The 22,137-nt window shown below is 40.7% G+C and overlaps 1 protein-coding gene across 1 annotated transcript; it reads left to right on the forward strand.

The window, feature by feature from the left end:
• Window positions 1-1,045: 1,045 nt before the first annotated feature.
• Window positions 1,046-21,796, forward strand: LOC139783661 (uncharacterized). The gene is made up of 6 exons (XM_071722809.1): window positions 1,046-2,181; window positions 17,061-17,222; window positions 17,880-17,920; window positions 18,557-18,655; window positions 20,351-20,425; window positions 20,592-21,796. The coding sequence occupies exons 2-6, from the start codon at window positions 17,072-17,074 to the stop codon at window positions 20,799-20,801; spliced, it is 576 nt and encodes a 191-aa protein (XP_071578910.1). The 5' UTR covers window positions 1,046-2,181; window positions 17,061-17,071; the 3' UTR covers window positions 20,802-21,796.
• Window positions 21,797-22,137: the final 341 nt, after the last annotated feature.

Consider the following 22,137-nt stretch of genomic DNA (forward strand, 5'->3'; position numbering starts at 1 on the left):
ATTTAATCCCAACTCGACCCGTCTAGAAATATGGTATACCCCCTTTGTAATATTAAAAAATAACGGAACAAAAGAAACGGTATGGGTGTAAAAATATTTGGTTTTCCGTACGAAAAACGTAAGGAAAAAATATTTATAGAATATTTTAATGCATTTGCGCGAGTAATAAATAAGCAAGAAGATTGTATAAGAAATGTTAATTATATATTTATGTAAGACATTGATAATCTGATGTTGATGCTAGACGTAATACCAAATACGGAATATCGAGAAGATGTAGAATAATTTGGGACGCAATGTTACGGATAATACTCCATTTATATAAGGATCATCCTTCCCTATCGTAGAATAAATACAATAACGTTTGTCCAGTGAGAATGTTTCGCGAATTGTTCGCACGTATGCAGTTGATAAGCGCGGCTTATGAAATATTTTATTTACGAACGATGCTCTCCTTTCTACGAGAGTTTTTCCGCGGCGTGTCGCCCATTGCAAAGTATTCACCGTGCAACATCCATAATCCAAAATCGATGCACCGCTGTTTCAATGCGAGTTTAATGCCCCGTGACCGTGGTGTTACGACGACATCGGACAGCATAATCCTCGTGATTTCGAATTTAGAGGGATCGTCAATTTGGTACGTTCTCGCTCGTATATATATTCGAACAGCGATCGAGTCGATCTGCCTTTAATTTTCTATTTCTTTAGAAATGGAAACACGTAACCTTGTTACGATCAGCAAAGATAAGGGCAAAAGATAAAAAAGGAAAGAAACGAGGGTAAAAGGAAAAAAAAGCGATTGCGCCAATCTTATCGACGTGAGGCGCGAACGAGTCCATTCAAGAGAAGCGAGAGATTTCGCGCTTTTCTCTCGGTGGTGGTGATGCTGTTGGTCCGACAGGTAGTCCCGGTGGTCCATCCGTGTCCTTCAGTGCGCTGGTGGCGCGACCCCGAGTGTATCGAATCGAGGATCTTCGCAGATTTTCGGAGAGCTTCGTTCACCCACGAACAGGCTCCCGCGGGTTCTCCCGGGCTCTCGGCACCACCGCTCAGTATACTGCGTGGCAGCCTGGACCGCGGGCGGCCTGCAGCCTCCATCGACGGCGCACGGAACGCGTCGACGCGGTGCTTGCGTGCATTCGAGAACGCATACGAAAACACGCTCGTTCGCACGAACGTGTACCCTTCTGCGTGTTTTGGAACGCACACACAGCATCTGCATCATCAGCGCGCGCGACACATGGTCCTCTCGTGTCCCGACCAGCATCCCCGATCACGCATGAGGTCGTGTCTTCGCTCGGGGTAATTCGATCAGTAGCACGAGCGTAGCACGAGCGCGGCACGCAACAGCGCAGTCTGAAAGTGCGGAGAAGAGACTGTCATGATCGGCCTCGAGGTCTACGTGCGCCACGTCGTTATTAGCTGACTGAAGCCTATTCCAAGATCGAGCATGACGTCCAGAAACAGTAGTGGTACCAGAGAAAACCCGACGTCGCGACGGTCGGCACGTGTGACATCCTCAGCGAAATCGTAGCAGAATGTGTTAACGATATCGGTGCACTACCGGTCGACGAGATCGGAATTATCGATTGACCGAGCAGGCAAGGTAACGAGGTCGAACCGCGAGGAATTGCGCCTTCCAAAGTGGGTCGAACCTGCGACACGCTTACTCTGCGGAGAGAGGAGAGCCGTACCATTTCGCCGTGGATGAGATCCGCGGGAGATTTGCGGCGAGCCAAGCATAGGTGCGCGCGCGCGCGCGTGTGTCGTACGCGTGCACTTGTACATGCGTGTCTATGACATACCATAGCGCAAACCACTACGGTATGACGCGGTTCTTTGCTCTCGATAGCTAAAAGCGGGTAATATACGGTATTTGTGGCGAAAAGTGGACTCGAGACTGCGGAAAAGGGAGAGGGTGCCAAGAAAACGGATCAACGAAGATAAAAAAAGAAAAGACGGGGAGAGAAATTGCTCGTGAGAGAAGTGGAAGGAAGAGAGAGAGAGAGAGAGAGAGAGAGAGAGAGAGAGAGAGAGAAAGAGAGAAAGAGAGAGAGGGAACGAAAGAGAAGGAGAGAGAGAGAGAGGGGGGCAGACAGAGAGGAGCTAGAGAGAGTAATGATCGTGAAGACGGTCGTGCGGACAAATGAACACCTCGGCACAGCGTTTGGGATATTCCAAGTAAGTAGCAATGCGCAACGCCGAGTCGTATTATGCTGCGGAAACGCTGGCTTTAATATATAGGTGTAGTTTTAAGTACTATTATTTCGGAGAACAAAATTAGTTTCTCCGTGAGAACAAACGATGCTATATAAAGTAAAGAAAATGGGGCTACACGTGAGGCGTGAGGATTCGAGGCTCGACCTCGACGAATCTCTTCAACCGAATCAAAAATAGAGAAATCGATACGTCTCGTCTATCTAGCATACCAAACATGCCGAGGAAAGTTGGTGGAAGAAAACTTTCGAGGAGAAATTTTTCGAACGAGATTTTTAACTGAACCATCACTACGACTACTTGTGATGCACGTTTCTTTCTTCTTTTTCCTTTTTCTCTTTTCTTCTTTTTTTTGCACTATCGCTTTACGCTCGGGAAATTTTATCGCCGGTCATTTTTCAAGCCTGGACCATCGATGGGGATCATGGAGGCTGGTAATGGATGCATGCGTACCGCCTAAGCCAGCGCATTTGGTGCGAAATCCAACACGCGGTTGGCATAGAATCGACCGATCGTGCGGCATCGCGTATACGTCGCGGATCATGCTTAACGATAGCTTTCACGCTAAAACGCTCGGAAAAAGTTCAACCAACCGTGATAAAAGAAGCAAAGAAAAACAAAAATCCTAGACCAATATATATTACTATCGATATATTAACGCTTGAGAAACTAAATCTGATTTAATGTATTTCATTAATTTAAACGCGTTTAATTGCTCGACGTGCGCCAATTGTTCCGTGTAATTCGAAAAAAGTTTTTCTATTTTACTTTGAAATTGCGTTTGGCGGCGACGTTGGCAGCGCTGTCGATGTACTTGAAGGGTATGACTTCGAGATTCGTCCGACCCATTTTTCAGGATTTTCTAAAGCGACCACTTCTGTTGTATAAAAAATACAGAGCATTTATTTTTAAGTCTTTAATTTTAATGGCACATTGACGAGGCATTTTTAACTGTCTGTTTTCTTCTCTTAATAATTCCAGTAAAATTGCGTAATATATCTTGATTTCTAATTTTTCGCTCGTTTAAATATCCTCATTTAAGCTGAATCAGAGTTCCGAGATCGCATTCTTCTATCCTTTCCGTTAATTAAAGCCAGATGGAACCATCCCGGAAGGTCGGGGGTCCTCCTAACCGATCAATCTTCACAGATCATATTACCGCGCGCAATACCGTGAGATGGATTACATCCGACTCAAAATTTGTAGAACTTCTTCGAGTCAGGTCGTATACCACGTCGATGTATAACATTAGCATTTATATGGGCGCGCCGACAAGATTCCACGCGCGCGAGTGGCTCGGAAGCGAAATCCGAACGGAGCGAGATCCGACGGAAGAGAGAGGTGTCGCGAGCAGAAGCGAACGGGGTAAAAAGACGGGGGTAAACGCGGCGAAGGCAAATTCCACATAGCTAGGGACGAGTCAACATATTTTTCAGCGTCATTCTGGAATCAACGTCGGCGTCGTCGTGGCGACACGAGGCATATCGAGCTTAAAACGTAGGGGAGCGATGCCGACATTTTTCAAAGCACGTACCGGGAGATTGCATGAAAATTTGATTTTATCCGGTATATCATCGACTTATCATCACAGACGCAGAGTAACAAATTCCTCGCACGCAAATCCTCCGCGGAAATTTTTCTATATGAGTTCCTGCGAACGAAGAGAACGTAGCGGGATTGTAATTTTACCAAAGATACATCGTCTGCGTCCGGAAGGGAGGCGATGTACAGCATTTATATTAGCATTTATATAAGGGTAAAGTAACTACGCTCTTCCACGGACCTCTACGTGCTCGGAGCAAAAAAGAACAAGGGAAAAATCCACGCCGCACGATAAGTGCTCCGCCTCCTACGGCTTGCGCGATCCGCACCGAAGCGTTTCGCAGACACAGAAAATTAAACAAACTAGGATCACAGTTACACAACGTTCTTAACGCTCAACGAATGATATATAAAGTTGATAATATTTTACACAAGACTTTACTCTGGGTTTACAAATGCGAAATTAGGAATATTTATTCAAGTAACGGTAGAACAATAACTCCATGGATTCTACCAACTTGGTCGGCGAGTAGAAACAAAGGTTGATCGTGAATAGAGCGCGTTAGGGTGAAAAGAGACGATGGGGAATGTGAGCAGAACGAGCGAGTTACAGGGTTGTAAAGGGTTGGAAACGCGGATTACAAATAGCAGAGTACACAATTAAGTGGCCGCCAGACCGTGACCAAAGTTTTCTCGGAAAGAGATTATCGGCTAATTATCAGTTTCCAAAAAGCGTTCCTAAAATTACAGCTACATCCGATTACCTCTTAAGTTATCCCCGAGATAATAGTCGGGGTGGTTGGCTCACTAGTTCGGTGCGCAGTGAACAAGAGAACGGAACGAGGAAGGAGCGAGGATACGTACGTGTGTTTTAGGCGCGATAAGTTGCACCCTGTACGGTGCATTATATTAACGTGTGCACATAGACGCGGTTAGCTCTGTTTCATCCACCCTCACGTGTAAGTGGTGACGAGATCCAGACACGAGTTGTAGAAAGGGGAGTTCACCGCGCCGCGAGGCATACAGTGTTACTTTATTGCTCGCGTCAAAGGCAATCTGCCCCCTCATACCCTCTTCCTATGCTCAACTCCGTTTTCCTAACGCGGTACTTTGACGATCGCGAACACGTCACGCGGGCGTTTGTAGCGTGTATAGCACCACAAATGCATTTTCGCGGTTTCACGTCGATAGCGAAATTGCTGACACGCTCGTAAAGCGTCAGTTTCCGCGAGACGCTTCTCCGTTATTCCGCACGCTCTTTTTCCTCTGATCAGACGTGGGTCAACGACGTCGCCGATCTGGTCAATGTTGTAGCATTCATAAAAAGCTCGTAAGGAAATAAAAGTTTCGGACGTTTCGTTGCTGAGAGAGAGAGAGGGGGGGGGGAGAGTAAGCAGCAAAATTTCCAGCGCATATTTCATCTCCAGAAAGCATATTTTATCGAGGACGACCGTAAGTTATTCGAAAGTTCGTCCGGCAAGTTTTATCCTTCGAGAATAAATCGCAAAAGACAAATCCGTATTCCCTCTCCCCCTCCCCTCCCCCTATTCCTCTTCCCCCTCTTTATTTTAGTCGCGTGACCTGGCGCGTGTAAACGAAGTTCTCGATAATTATAAAAGTTGCAAAAGAAGAAAGATGCTCGAGAAAAAATTATATCGCGCGGTCAATAAACTTCTAAAACTGAAAAAGCAATCTGTACTCTGCCTCCTTCGGTTCTATATAAATACAAGTGCGAGGAATACAGATGGCGGACCTTCATTTCCGCAAACAATTAAAAGCGTCGGTGAGACGTTCTCGAGATGATATCAGCGCCTCTTCTCCTATGGTCTCCTCTCCTGAATCCTCGGTTCCCTCTTTCCTGAGATCTACTACCGTGCTCGAATTATCGGCTCGGAGAACTCGTCCTTTTTCTTTCCCATTTCCCCCGACGGAATTATTGAGGCGAGAGAGAGGGTGGGGTGGGGTGAGGGAGGGAGGGAACTCTCCGAAACAACCACGGTTATCGCGCATTTACTCTCTCTCTCTCTTCTTGCCGCCCGTTTAATTTACTTCATCGACTTCCGGCCAGCGGCGGCGCAGCCGATCTCCCCAGCCGACTATCAGTCCTCTAAATCAAATAACATAATTTCGCTAAGGCTACCATCGGTAAGAGGAGCGATCCCTTTTCCCCGGGTCTGGCGAAATCCCACGGCCGAATTTATGGGGACTCCGTGGCCGCGACATTCGCTGTTGGCGTCTACACGCGTCTTATACGTGTGCAAGGAACCTACCTACACGCGCACCTACGTAAAATAAAGTAACACTCCTGGCACACTGGCTGAGATGGCTGTACTGCGACCTGCGACTTGTAGTTGCGATAAATTTTCCTCGGCTTTAACGGTGCTGCGCGCTGCCGCAGAACGGTATTTTCAATCCTTTATACAAGTAACAGAAAGGTGACAAAAAAAGAATAGTGATAATTCAACAACGACGTCGCTAGACGACGAGCGATGAAAGATTTTGGTCGACAAAAATAAGAAGTCGCGCGTATAACAAAATAGTATGGGAAACTTAGCTCATTTATTTACAGGTTCTATTACAGGGGTAACAAAAGCCTTTTAAAGCGAGCCAGTAACTCATAATTAAATTACGTAATGGATCACCAACCAACTCCAGTACAAAACAATATTTTCAATCTTCTATAAACAATGAAAAATTTAATATTAAAAATGATATAAATCCAACGCGTTTGTCTAGCGAGAAAAAAATTTCGATTTTATGTTGACAATTATTATTGATATTAAAACCTTATTTCTTCGTATATTGTTGTTACACGTATTGATTTGCGACCAGCTGTAAAAATTCACATATGGTGTCTGTAAAAATAGCTGCAATATACCGGACTTTCGGAAAATGCTCGTGGCAGCGAAAGCAAAGTTGTAACAGATTCGTAATTAAATTTCAAAATAGATTGCATTCCACCGAGGCAAAATGACATTTCCAATCTTTTATGAGGAAAAGACAATCCGAAATGCGAGAATGACAACGATTTAGTATCGAATGTTGAATAAACAAATGATTTTACGTCGACGAAACAATGACGATATTGATACGTTAATTACTTCTCACCAGTACAGTTATTATCGTTACATAAATTCGTCGCTTGGAAAAGCAAACACTTTGTTTACAAAAATAGATCGGTCCTATTGTTCAATATATCGGCCTTTCAAAGAAAGAAAAAAACATGCGAGAACGAATGCGAATAAATGCCAACTAGCACCAGATCCATAATTAAATTTTAAAATCGAATACCGGACATTCAATTGGCGATAAAACGACAATCCGAGTCTAGCAAAAAGAAATACAGAGTTCGAGAATAACAACTCAACGTGATCGTGTTCAATAAACTAAAAAAAACCTTCATTTAACAACAAAGACGAAATTGACGAAGAAATTGTATTTTTTTTACAATCATCGTTAATTACCGTAAATTAAAAACCGTTGTTAAGTACGAAAAAATTTAAATTTTACATTTAAATGCGGTATGTCATGTAATATACGGCACCTTACAAAAGAATCCCGAGGGTGAGTGCGAAAGCGAGGTTTTAACAGGCTTGTAATGAAAAGCCGAAGTGGATTACGGTCCACTCCTCTGGCATAGCACATCTCCAATCTTTTTATAAGCTCCAGAAAGTTAAAATTGAGATGGGTACAATTGCGAACGTTTGTTCGACAAAAAGAGGATTTTATTCCAATGTGAAAGTATTTGTGGAAAACTTGCAAAGAGTTTATCAAGAATTTCTGTTATTTTATCTTCAATTTTTAAAAAATCTTCAAAAAATTATTATATATATATATATATAATTGTACACCTATTGCCGAGTGCGGTAAACCCCTCGAAGTATCCCTTTAGGAAGAATACTCTCTTCGCCTTCGGTCGATCGAAATCACGTAAATCAGTTTGCGATTTGAAATAAATGTGGAGAGATTGTTTGTCTATTTCTTCTTTGTTGCTTTCTTTCTATTGTTTTTATTTTTTATTATTATTTCTTTTTACAAACGCGAGAAGCAAAGAACTAAACACGCTAAGAGCTACAAACGAGACGTCGTATCGATTCTCAATGCTGTCACTCCTTTGAACAGGACCGCACAAAAGACGGAAGAATCAAAATGCTAAAGTGCTCTTTGCTTCGATCGATCGAGGCTGCCTTCGTCCGAAGAATAAGGAAATTTACGGTAAAATAAATGGTTTCTCTCTCGGAAAATAGAGAACAGAAAGCACTATAACACAAAATATAAATTCTATAATATATTTACGCATCTTAATAAGAGCGTGCTTCGAATAATCTCGCTTAGTTATACAAGTTATACAACGAATAGTTATGTACATCGAGTCCGTAATAAAATTCCAAATCGATTCTCGACCGAGTCTGCGATGGCTCTGAAAGAACGAGGCAATAAATTATATTTTATGGCTAGTCAAATATAATGAATAAAGATGTACGTCGCGCACACCGATTAATTTACTACCGACGAGTATTTCGAGTGTAGCTTTTCAACTCGGTCTTTGTATTTTTATGGAAATAACGGTTAAGTGTCATCGCATCACTAACGACGGTAATTATCGACCTACTCGCGCTATCTCACGCTGACTGAAAGAATAAAGAGCGACGTGAACCGCGAGGGAGGGCAAAACTTGCGCCCGTTTTGTGCCCTTTGTTAGATCGGAGCAACCTGCAAAAAGCGCGATATCGGCGATGAAAGATTAATGCTCGCAATTATGAACTTGGGGGGCACTGTAAATTAAACAAAAAGCCGGACGTCGACAGGGCAGGTATCTGTTACGCCAAAAGTAATTTACAGAGTGCACAGGTTTGCCATTACTCGCCCATAGTTAGTTGCACGGTATTCGGCCGTAGTAACTATCATCGTAAACACGATGCTTATGACAGTATCAACGCACGACATAGCGCTGCAGTTTGCACGAAGCGAAACGACGATAATTATCGGAAAAAGTTGGTATCGTCTGGATTTGGCGAAAAAGGGACGAGTAGTAATGAGCGTAACGTCGCAGCCATCCACGGTTGCTGAGAGGATATCGCGCGGTGGTGGTGCCTGAAACCCACTTTCAGTTTAACGCGATTGTGCAAAATCAATTACCGCGGAGTTCGCGTAATATACGAGCGAAGTTTACCGCCGAAAGTGTCCTCCTCGCCTAACCTCGGCGACATCGGCCGAAGTTGTCGTGCCCGGCACGATCCCAAACCTCGATCCTCGGGACCTTAACTTACGAAATTATAGCTGCCCCGGTCACAGATTCTGGTGGACCGCCGCGAAACAGCCGTGGAAACGGTCACGGCGTCAGGCAACCGCGGTGGCGGCGACTGCGCGAATTCGCGTCGGGCCGCGTCTCTCTATCGTTAATGCTTGGCCAGCTTGACACACACCCGCAAATTCTTTTTATTGCAGCACTTGGCCGATACGCGCTACCAGACTACGGGAACAGAGAACACAAAACAAGGAAAACGATCCTGATAGTTCGCTCTAAACGAGGCGCGTAACCGAACTGCGTCGTCCCACCGATTTTAAGAGCCGATCTAAAAAGAATCGGTTTTAACGTCAATCCTGTCCTGTTTTCCAACCCGCTTAATCCTAAAAATTGGATAAACGGTAACACCGGCTACGCTACTCGCGCGGTTATCGAGAATATAATGGAGATCTTCTGGCGCTCTCGCGCCCATGCCCTCCGGATATCGCGGGGCTCATGTAACGCGAATGTAAAAGCTCGAACAGGGAGATGAACGAAGCACAAAACGGCCGTAACGCCACCAACCGAGGGGATCGTCGGCAATCCATTTCGTAATTTAATTACGAAGCTATTACAAATTTGCTTTCCCTTCGGCGGATTTTTTTTTCGAAAGCCTGACCATATTGCGTGGATAGAAAGATCCCTTTTATTAATCAAGATTTGTACTTTCATGACAGCTAAATTTATAGAATTATAAAGACCGATACTCTGATGGAGAGAAAAAGTGATTTAATAAATTTGTTAAATGCTGATTGTTATGACAATTTAATTTCATTGGCTTCACTGTCCTTTGATTTTGAGGCAAAGTAAACCAATTGGAAACCTTTGCAAAATCAGATTTGATAAAACTGATTCATATTAAGATCAGAAAGAATTGTTTTATGTAATTTATGCCAGTAATTCAGATATTTTTAAAATTTTAATGGGACACTTAGTGTTGTTGGAAGCATTGACAAATTGTAGCAAAGATTAAGTGGAAAAACGTGAGAAAACCATACAAAAAAAAATTACTTTGGCGAATACATCCTCAGATACATCAAACTGTTCAACAAATGAACTCAATAAACCCTGATATAAACAGACAAACAAACTCAATCGATGCAAACAGGAAAAAAATTCAGATAACTCAATAAAACCTGTAGAACTTTGTCTAGAACATATTAAAAAAGACTGTCATCAGACAGAATCCTAAGGGTAAAAGGTATGAACACAGGGAAAGCCATACTAATAAATAATGAATTTTTATTCTTTTAAAACTATTCTTGTAATATTAATTTTTAAAAAATTGTGCTCTAATTTTTAATTTAAACGCGTTTTGAATAAATGTAGGTATGTGAAAATCATGAAAAACGTCCTTCAACGAGAAAGCCCGACAGTGAGCTCGATATTCGGATTAGGAATTGCGAGAGGAATTGTGGGACATAACGTCGAAAACGAATGTGGCCGATTTAAAGCGTCGTCTCGTCGACAGCGGGTGCCTGCCGTTTGCGTATGTGCCGTCTACCAACAGAGATAGTCTGTCTCGGGTATATGTACATACCGGGATGTTGATCAGAGCCCAATTCTAGGACACGGGCGACCTATCGGCCGACGTCAGTTCCGTGCGTCGTATTAGGGTCTCGACGAGTCAATGGATCGAACGTTGGACCTTTCGGGGTAGATAAGGTTGTGTCGTGGCTTTCCTCCCGGGGGCGAGCCCGCCGCAAGAAATGCTCTCGCGATGACAGACACCCTCTAATCGAAGTAATTAATTCTGAACTGCATGATCAGGGTCTGACAACTACTTTCCAATTTCAATCAGCGGACTTCGCGAAATCATTATTATTTTTTGCTTACTATAACCCTTGCTATGAATTATCAAATTAGGTTTCTATAACGAAGCTCTTGTTTATTGCTATAATATGGTTTACCATCCTGAATTCTTTTTTATATATATGTATATATTACGTATATAGCAAAATATATATGTAATAATAATATAAAAGACTATAATTTGAATAGCTTAAATACAAATTTGAATAATATAATTAATGAGCAGACTTTAAGTTAATAGAAACTCTTTAAGAATGATAGTAATTACGTGTCACAATTCTTAAAACTTCTGTTGATATATGATATATCTACATATATAAATTTGTGTTACAAATTGCTTTTCGAATATTAATTATTATTAAAATTGTAAATTAACTTTATTCGGACTTTTTAACTGTTTATTCATAGAACATAATTTTCGAGTGCTTCTCAAAAAAGCATCTTTCAAAAATTGTCTCTTGGGAAATAGTTCCCCTTTAAGCTAATCGGAGTTCGAGGACGTGAGAGCCACTATGATTGATGCGGAATTAAATTGGCATTTGTTTTTACGAAAAAAAAGTATTCCCCGCCGATAGCTTTTGCGCGAGATGAGATGAAACGTCATTTCGCCGATTGATCTATTTTAATTGGTTTCACTGGTAATTAAATACACGTGATGATTGTTTGATGAGGATTTGCCCGACAGCTTGAAAGTCAATGGACGTAACCATGTAACGGGGATTAACACAATCGCTTTTATTTATTTCTGCTTCCGATTTATTTATTCTCCAATAATTTGTTGGATTATAATGTGCGGTATTATGAGTTTTAAGTCGTTTAGAACTCTGTTCATGTAGAATGGAAGCTGCGCTTTCTAGAATTGATAGGGCTTCCTTCGTAATCCGATACGCCAAATGCGTTTATACTCGATCAAAAGCCAGACACGCATATCGCACGGCAATATAACTACTCCATCAACGTCCCGTTTACGGGCCTAACTGAAATTATTAGCGCACGATAATCAGCAATTTGATCGATAGAAACTCTATAGGCAATTCATTTCGAATAGAGAGCTAATTACTCCAATCCTAAACAATATCTTGTTTTATATATATATATTATATATATATAAAGCGTAAATCACAACCGTGAAAATATGGCTGATATATATCAGACGGTATAATACCATTGTATGTCGATATAAGAGAGAAAAGGTATTCGCATTGTCAGACGTGGCCAATAAATGGCAGGGCTTTGTCACCCGGTGCTGTGCCAAACTCGCGAAAAAGTTTTACGCGCGACAGGTGTTTCGTGACGTATATTTCCACGCGAGCCATTTTACATAAAATGGTTTTCTTATCTTGATGCATGGTTATTTTGCATAAACGGAGAAAACTTATCCAAGGATTCTAAGCGATGCGCGGAAACACATCAACCGAGGAATCCGTACATATTTACAAAGCTGTTAATCCAAATTATAGCGTCAAAGGGTTCCGTAAAATCACTCACTTCCGCGTCTATTCTGAATAATTAAAACTTGAAGATTTGAGCAGTAGAAGATCGAGCAACGAGTTTGAAATGCGCCGTTTAAAGCAAACATAAATCTCTCATTATTTCAATGGCATTACTTTCAGCAAACGAGATGTTGGACAGTTTATGATTCCTAATTAAAGTGTACCGCTTAAATGAATCAAGTGTATTGCATATTGCACGAAGTCTACCTAACGTACACTTTGCACAATTTTCCATCAGGTGCTCGAACTAATTAAAACGAAGCGAAGCAACGTCGAAAAGATAAACTCCGGCGGGCTCTTACGGAACGATACACATAAAAACGCCATTTTGCCACAAAGTTATGTTCCTTCGCGATGTCGCGAAACGAAGAAGGAAGAAAAATACAGTGCATTATATACATCGCCGAGCACCAAACTTCACGAATAAGTGGAGCATGGATAAAAGCAAAGTTAGTAAGTGTATAATTAACAACTCCGTTAAGAGAGTTCAAACTCGAGAGTATTCAAAAGTGGAAGTAGCAAGGATATGAGAACATCAGCAGGCCAAGAGAGCGTGAGACATAAGCCCTCTTACAAGAATGAATTTAAATTCAAGCGATAAAACGCGCGCGATCAAACAAATGGCGTAAACTACCAATAATTAATTAACGGTTAAAAGTGTTATGTACATTTAGAATTATAATTTTTAATGATTTTCCTGTTAAAATTTTTAGATACCTAATTAATATCGAAATGGGTTTATGTAAAGCTTTCTATTTTACAAAAATATATAGAATGTAGCTAAAATTATTTTATATATAATGAAATGTATTTAATTTCTATTGCAAAAATATGTAGATATACTTTTTCATATAAAATGAACATTTCTAGTGTAATAACGTAATATGCGAGAAACAAATGGGCGGTTTCAATTATCGCTGAATAAATGTAACGTGGATAAAGTTTTGCGTGCAAGAAACACGAAAGGACGGAACCGAGCGAAAACGTAATTACCGCGTCGATAATATATATGCGCACAAGAACGGTATTTAAATTATTCACCGATTTAAGCGCGACAAGCAAAGCCGTTTGGATACGATCGGATTTTCAGATTACCAGACCGACTAAAGTTATATCCGCGTTTTCTCTATTAACAGAGGATAATAGCCGGCGCGCATTTTCGATATGTTTTCTAAACATTCGCGTAGCAACGGATCTGGATAATTGTAAACTCATGCCGCCTCGAAATTCCTGTTGCAGTTTCGGATGTGAGCGTATAGGCTCAACGAATGAATAGATTTACGCAGCACCGCGCAAACACACCGCAAATTAAAGAAAAACAGATCGATAGTAATCCAGTGTTAAATTTTGTACCCTTTTAACATGTTATGATAATATTACCTTAGGTGTACGTGCGTTTTGTGCCAAACAGTGCGAGCACTAACATAAGTGATATCCGACAGGTCCTCTTTAATCCAAAAGCGTCACAAAACCGAGTGAATTTCCATACGTAGTTTCGATGACGAGCGTAGTCCTTGACACATTTTATACACATATACAATATACTATATATGGAGGAGTAAAAGTCATAGTGGTGTAAGTCAAATTTTTTTAAATTTGTTCTCGCGTGCATAGATGCAATCTATACAATATATGAATTGCATCTATGCACACGAAAAAATATTTTTAAAAATTTGACTTACACCACTGTGGTTTTTACCCCTCCATATATACATCCAACGGCAGATAGTGTGACTTTATTATACATACGCGTCACTGTACAATTTGTCTTTTGCCAATGTTAATTTATCTTTATCGTTATATATCTGTTTAGGATGGCAAACCTGACTGGTCCGCGCTTGCGACGCGGACCAGCAGAAAACAAAGGGGAAGGGGGGTAAGTCACAAAGTATGTTTGCATGTTAGTACTGGCGAATTTCGCACCAGCAAGCGCATCACCACGAATTCGTCAAAGCGCTTCAACATCTATTGTTTATCCGCGCGTCCGACCGCGTGCGGCTTTTCTATCTTTCTGCGAAAACGACTGACATTGCGACGTTCTCTTTTCGTGAGAATACGACGTTCCGGGTCGAGAGTCGACCGGATTTCTCCTGTTATTTATTCGATGAGAGTTGGAGACGTTTCACCGAGTTTCGTGGTAATCCTAGCTGTATCGTGCCACGAAGACGTTCGGGAGGGCACAACGAGGGTGGAACGAGGGTTAAAGTGCGGGAAAGGGACTCAGACTGAACGCTACGATACGGTGGTAACCGTACGATAAACATAATATATTTCCGACCGTGAGAGATACATACTGGAGAAATATGCTTAGTGCGCGAAAACATACGAATTGTATAGCATTGCCTCTTATAAAGGGGAAACGAATTTTTCCATTTGCAGTTCGATCCAGTAAAATTTCTCTCTTAAAAATCAACGTATCTTCTTTCATGTATGTAATGTAAAATAAAAACATATGTATCAAAAATTAAAATTTATAACTTATAAGTACATATCCACAAACACAGTATGCATATAAATAATTTAATTTTAAAAAAATTTTAATAAAAAAATTTTAATAAACCGGAATCGAAAAAAATTGTAATTTACAAAATACCAGTACTTTTGTTAGCTAGAAAACCGAAACCGTAACCGAACCGATATTTTCGTCCGGTCCGGGTCCCTGATTTGTAGATTGTAACCCCGAAGGGAACAATAAATTCATATCTATCTAGTAATTGGCTGTTATAAAAACGTAACGAACGTTAAAAACCCAGCGATTAACCTAACGAGATTTTTTTCTTGTAAAATGTTGGATTTAGAAGATTCCACAAATGATCGTACGATGCTAGGCAACCAGGCAATCACGATTCTCTTTTAATCCGGTCTGAAAACGTGCGAAAGTGAAGATAGAGCGGACGAATAGAGCGCGGATGGCAAGGTTTAAAGTAAATGCCGAAAGTGCGAGGTCGCGCTGGTAACGTGGAAACGCTCATACTAGATGGAAAAAGGCATTACTCGGGAGCGGAAAAGTATGCGGTTGGCGGGTGAGGACGCGTTGCTTTATTAAATATGGACGCTCACGACCCGTGCAGGTTACCCTGGGCTCTTCGCACGTGTGCGTCCGCCCGCCCGTATACATATATGTGCGTGTTCATGTACGCGAGGAAGAGTAGCGAGGGTGAAACGTGACGGAACGTATCCTTCCTTCCTTCCGAATCCCGTAATTCGCACGGTGGAGAAATTTGTACGTTGCCTCCCACGGTTTTATCGTGTTTCTTACACGGCCACTCATCTCCGTAAGTGCTCGACGGTGGTGGCTCGAGGGATGACGGGGACGAGGACGTCCGGAACGGGTCGATGATAAAGCTACCGTCTCTCTTGCTCCTCCCATGCCGTCCCTTCGATTCTTGCCGAAGCCCGCGATAGTTTCGAAAGAACCGCTTTCCGAGTAACCGCTCGAGTAACTACAGCAAAATCACTTTACAACGTGAACTCTCCGTCGAACCTTAAAATTAAATTTGTCATACCTGATTTTCGTTATATCGAATTTTCTGACTATATTGTTACGGACGGTGACCGGGAATTCAATTGACTCGCGTAACAAGAAGAATTTTACCCTCCCGAATTTTAGTCTCCCGTTTCTCAAACTTCCGATACGCTCGTGTACATGTAGCACGCGAGTATTGGTTCTTGACGAAGAAAACCGTTGTATCGTTAGGCGGACGTTTCGAGATCTTTTTGTATTCCTTCATTACGCGAATTGCCTTCGGGCATTCCAAGAACGCAGGATGCTCATTCTTTTGCGAATCTATTCTAAACAATCGTTCAAGAATTCGAAAGCGGAGCGCACGGAACGCGCGTGCTGATTGCACGATGCGATCACGGCTTGCGAGCTGGGAAATGGAGCGCTGTAAATTGTGTGTGAACAGCAATTCAGGTCTAAAATGCCGGAAATGCAGTCGATTTATTTGTGAAAAATACGTGCACATCGCTGCAATCTAACCTGGTTGCTTACTAACACTATATCTCGGCAAAAGTATTTTTTGTTAAAATATAACGTTAATACAACGGTGTACAACATTTTTAATTAAATTAATTTCCTTGATTATGTATAATTGTGTACTTGGCGTTCAATAAAATTCAATAAAATTCAATAAGATAAGAGAAACTAAAATTTGTGATTAAGTCTTTACAAAGATCCACAAAACTTTACTGTACCGTAAACTGAAGCGCCATGATGAACTTCTCAAGTTTGATAGTGTGTGTAAGTCGAAATTAACTTTTGTTCCTTACACTTGAAGTAAAAGTATCCCGAGGGGTCTACCGCACTTCAAAAAGTGCAAAATGTACACCTATTGCCGGAAACAGCAATAAATTCCACATTTCTCACCTTTAAATCATTCAATTCCCAGCTTTGCTCCTCCGTTATAAAGATCATGTCCAATGTCAGCGTGAGAGGGAGAAAAAGAATCAGATAGCCACATTTCACGTCAAATGCGCGACGAGAATGCGAATATTCGTGACTGTAGATCCATTTTGCCACCTCTCTCCCGAGGGACGCGATACCCGCGTCGTGGCACGATCGATCAGAATTAAAATTCGCGTCCAGTCGCCTTTCTCCCGTCGACTATCGCCCTAATGCTTCTCGCCCTCCGAGTAATTGGCGTTCTCTAATGTCCTGTCGAGGTCACTTATGTAAGTAACGCGTGACCCCATTTCTGTCGTTCCAGAGATGTGAGGAATGATCACGTGGATGATGGTCGGGCTGCTTCTGGCTGCGGAAACTTGCGGCAGAAACGTCCTCTCCGGAAACGGAAACGGAAACGGAAAGGAGGAGACGAAGCGGCGGGAGGATCTGAAGAACGTCAGCGCGGACGAGGAAGACATCTATCGTGGGTATCGGCGCTGGACCGTCGAAAAATGAGCAGAATCGTTCACTAGAAAATAGATAGAAAGCTAGTACAAAGAGAATAGTACGAGAAGGAGGGAGAGAGACAGAAGTCAAATGAAATCCATGATTTACTCGGCCAACTGGAGTTTATCCCAACTCGCCGATCCTGCAATCGAACGCCACTAATCTCCGAACTACCGCTTATCCTTTCTACCAACTCTCTCTTCGCACATGTATCGCAACCTTTCCTGTCAATGACACCTCCATACTCATCGTGTACAACGCGCATTCGCCATCGCGAAAGCTCTTCCTCTCGCTACAGTAAAATCATCGCCGTAACTTCACATTAACGAATTTAGCTTCTGCCATAAGACGCATTGTTCCGGAATACCATTCCAGCAAAGTCATCGCAAAGTCCTTTTCTGGCAGAGTCGACTGTTTAAACTTAGTGGTTTGGCTTGTTGTTAACTTTTGAACGTCTAGAATAAACTCGTTTAATCCTTGACTGTATGTTTCCTTTAATTTTCTTTCTCCCCAAATAGAATTTCCGTATCTCTACGGTAGAACGGTACAATTAAAAGTTAACGCTCGCGTCTTCGCCCCGTCCCATCTCGATTGTCCCAGTAACTTACTCAGCTCAACGCTCTTTCTGTTGCAGGTCTAACGTGCTACACTTGCGTCAACGTCAGCGATAACCAGGTATCGACGACTCCATTAAACGTCCCCTTAAGAGTCCCGTAATGACTCTATCGTGCCCGGTCCAACCGCAATTTTGTAGAACTCTGCAGATCGTTCCGCTATCGATTTCGGTTTATTCTAAACTACCCTTATTGCATTTTGCTTCATTCCTTTTGCAGTAACAGTCTTATCTCCAATTCCCTTTGGTTTTTGGTCTTTTTGTTTACAGAAATGTGCAGCAGTTTACCGTATCATCCATTAATTTACAAATTTTTGCAGAATATTGACAAAATTTTAAGAGAACAATACAATATATGTACATGTATAGTATCAGTACTATAAGTTAATTTTTCATACATTGAATAATTCTTTTCAGTTAAAAAGAATATTGATATGTAATAAATATTATATAGCTAAAATATTTATATAGCTAACATATTCAAAAATAATAAAAATTTGATTTCATACATTTTTAGTTATCTTTGTATTTATTCTTTACATTTATGTAATGTCACGAAAATAAAATTCTCGTACTTTGTGTTTTTTCTTCAGCTTTCTCATATATCGAGAAATATGTGGTCGATATTGGCAATATAAGGATCTGGATTTTTATATAAAGCTCTCTCATAGTGAATGCTGCTATTTCTATTCTTGCAGATGTGCAACGAATGGGCGATAGACACACCGTGTCCGGTGGGCGGCCGTGATTTTTGTCGATCGCTGCACATTCTGGACAGTCGGGGGAACAGTGTCTTGGTAAGTAATATCTTTTTTCATTTGTTCCGCTTATAAAACTTTATCCCTTTCTGGGAGAGGGATGAAGTGCATAAATTTTGAGTATATTATCGAGTAGTTTACATATATTATACATATACAGTAGGAATAAAAAATAAGTAGTCAGTACTAAAATGTTATAAATTAAAAATTTATTTAATGAAGTAACACAATGGTAGTAATGTAACGCATATATTTGAAAGATAACATAAAATAGATAAATAATATACTTTATACTAACAAAAAAAATTGCATTTTATCTTATTGCGGTTTGATTATATAATTTAATCACTTTTTTCATAAATAAGTAGTCATGTAACGAAACATTAGTTGATTTTATGCCACGGCGTTTAGAGGTTGTGATAAAAGCAAGGGAGGTCCAACACGCTACTAACTATAAATTATTTATGTTGCATAATTTTTGAAAGTTGTTTCGTCACATGACCACTTAATGATGAAAAGTGATCAAATTATATAATCAAACCGCAATAAGATACAATGCAATTTTTTTTTTGTTAATATAAAGTACATTATTTATCTATTTTATGTTATCTTTGAAATATATGCGTTACATTACTATACTATTGTGTTACTTCATTAAATAAATTTTTAATTTATAACATTTTAGTACTGACTACTTATTTTTTATTCCTACTGTATGCATAAATATAAAAAATATCTATGTTTTCATATATAATATATATATATATATATATATATATATTATTCTTATCAAGAACTAAGGGGTGACAACCTCTCGCCCTTAACTCGACGTATTTCCTTCTTAAGCTGAATATCGCAGAAACTATCAAATACATGAAAGACGTTTTATATAAAATTATGTGTTAAAAGATTTTTTATGTATAGCATATTTTTTAATACTTAGAATTATTTGTAAATTCCATTGCACCATACAAAAAAATTGTTTAATATATATTTTTTAATGTATATAATGTATAAAATATTTTGCTATTCACAATATACCTTGCAATTAGTGAATATCGGAAAGTGTCAGTTGCGAATGCTGTCTTGTCAGAGAGACAATCGTACTTTCGAAACAAAACGAGATCGCAAAAAAACATTGGGGAAAAAAACACGAAGAGACAATAACAAATCGACTCTCGCTATCGAAGTAAATTTCATTATCGCCCACCCATAGTACACGCACGGTCAAATAAAATCAATTAAAGGTTATCGTATGTGGCTAATTGACTTACATTAGGGGGATAATCGATTTTCTGGCTATTAATGAATGAAGTTACGAGAACGGATTCGAGCCTGGACGTCGAGATGGATAGCCCTCTCGAGCTTAAGCGCTTCTCCAGTCCAGTCGATGTACCAGCGGATGAACTTTGATGGAACTTTCCACGCTCCGACGCTTGACGACGATAATGCGCGATAATCTAATATCGCGCATTACCGACGACAAAACTAACTATCTAGTTAATAAGTTATTTCCAACTTTCCAATTAAAAATTAATATTATGAGAGCACTAACGATATAAATAAAAAACTTTTATGTTGTTAACTACTTCAAAAATATTTGTGCGTTATATTTTTCACGATGCAGACTGGGTTGGTCACTGCTTCCGATCGCGAAGTCAAAAAATTTCAATATCTTAAGAATCTTTGTCGTCGCGTTCATTCACGCGTTATCTCCGCTTCCTTCCGTTCCAGGTAAGCAAGAGTTGCGCCAGCAGCGAGGAATGCGGGCCAGCGTCGGTCGGTTGCATTCCCGTGGACACGCAGCAGGTGCGAAATAGCGAATTTTGTCGTGTACCCGGAGGGAGGTTTCTCGAACAATTCAAACGAGGCAAAATACAAAAGACCAAAGAAACAAAAAAACGCAAAACAATAGAAACATAAGAGAGAAATACCGACGAAACCGGGTGAAATAAATTCGGTTATTTCGTTTCAGATTTGCATAAGTTGCTGCGACCTGAGCTACTGCAATATCGAGTCGCCCACCAATGCCACCAATGCGATCTATTCTCGCAAACGACGCGCCAAGTCGAAATCGAAGCGCAAGCTTCGGCCCGGCAGAAACGGGGTCGATGCGGCGACGCAACTCTACGGATCCAGCTTGCTCTGGCTTCCCGCCTCGCTCTTCTATGCATATCATTGCTAAGAAAGCAGTAACACTACTAATCGCGCATACGAAGCGGACAGCGCGGAAATCGCACGCGGATCGCACGCCGCGGTATCGTCGCGCCAAACGGGGTGATTCGCCGATTTCTCTTGATCGAACGTTCTTTTCTGTGATCTTTTTTTTCTTCTGTAGTATCATACTCGCCTAAATAATCGACGCCGCCGTCTAATTCCGACCAAGCTTTTTGATGAACTTCCACGGAATCACGGGAAAACTATTCTGTGCACTGAAAAAAAAAATATTTAGATCCAAGAAAATATTTATTTAGATGCTGCCAATAACTTATTTACTTAATATAATACACATATTTATTTAGATAAATTAAGTAAAAATATCCAATTCTAAATAAATATGTATTATATTAAGTAAATAAGTTATTGGCAGCATCTAAATATTTTCTTAGATCTAAATTTTTTTTTTCAGTGTGTACTCCGATTTTTCACTCTCGCCGGGCTAATCTCGGTGACGATTATCGTCCAATTATTTGTGAAGAAAACGCTATTCTTCTATTTTTCGTACTCTCGTTTGACATCTTTGTCACCATTATCTTTAATAGAAATCGCAAATTTTTGACATACGTCGTATACGTCGATTAAACTTGTGCTATACGAGCACGTCAGAGAAACGAGATGTTTGTTTCGGGAATAAAGCGTCCGTAAGGAATTGTTTGGGAGTAGTTCCAGAAGGGATTCAGAGGAACGAGATCCGTAGAAAGAGCGGTCGAAAAACTTGGCGCCTTTCCGCGCTGTCCAAAAACGTTATTAATTGGGGACTCCGAACTAATCGGGTCCCTCGTGATGGCAAAAGGAATTGTTTTCTCGTCGTAGTATCGGTAGTTGCTATGCCTCGAAATAGAAGGAACTTAAGGTACAAAGAGTATGCGAAGGAGACTTAAAGAAAATCGATAGATCCGAATTCGTTTCCGGCAAGACGACAATGTAGACACTATGCAATAAAGTCGACTACTAATCACACGAACATGTATTTGATCACGACGATCTATATCCTCCTTACTTATAAAAAACGCTCTTTCACAAAATCAAAAACTAAATAAACTATATAATTAAAAGTAATTAATTTAGAGAGTATAATAATAAAATATAAATGGTATATCAAGATATGAATATTCACCGAACGTAGCTCTGCCGCAACAACTCCCACCATCAGCTGTTCCATCAGTGTTAATTTCTGCTTGAACCGTTTTAGCCTCAAGTCCATCAAGTCACATGGATATGAGTGGAAACCGCATTTAATTGAAATCGCGCAGCACTGACGAACCCTTTCGTATCGGCGTATCATCTTCGATATGTTTGAG

This window comes from Temnothorax nylanderi, unplaced genomic scaffold (genome assembly GCF_030848795.1).
Source record: "Temnothorax nylanderi isolate EJ_2023f unplaced genomic scaffold, tnyl_v1.0 TNYL_tig0008_pilon, whole genome shotgun sequence".
Lineage (NCBI taxonomy): Eukaryota > Metazoa > Arthropoda > Insecta > Hymenoptera > Formicidae > Temnothorax > Temnothorax nylanderi.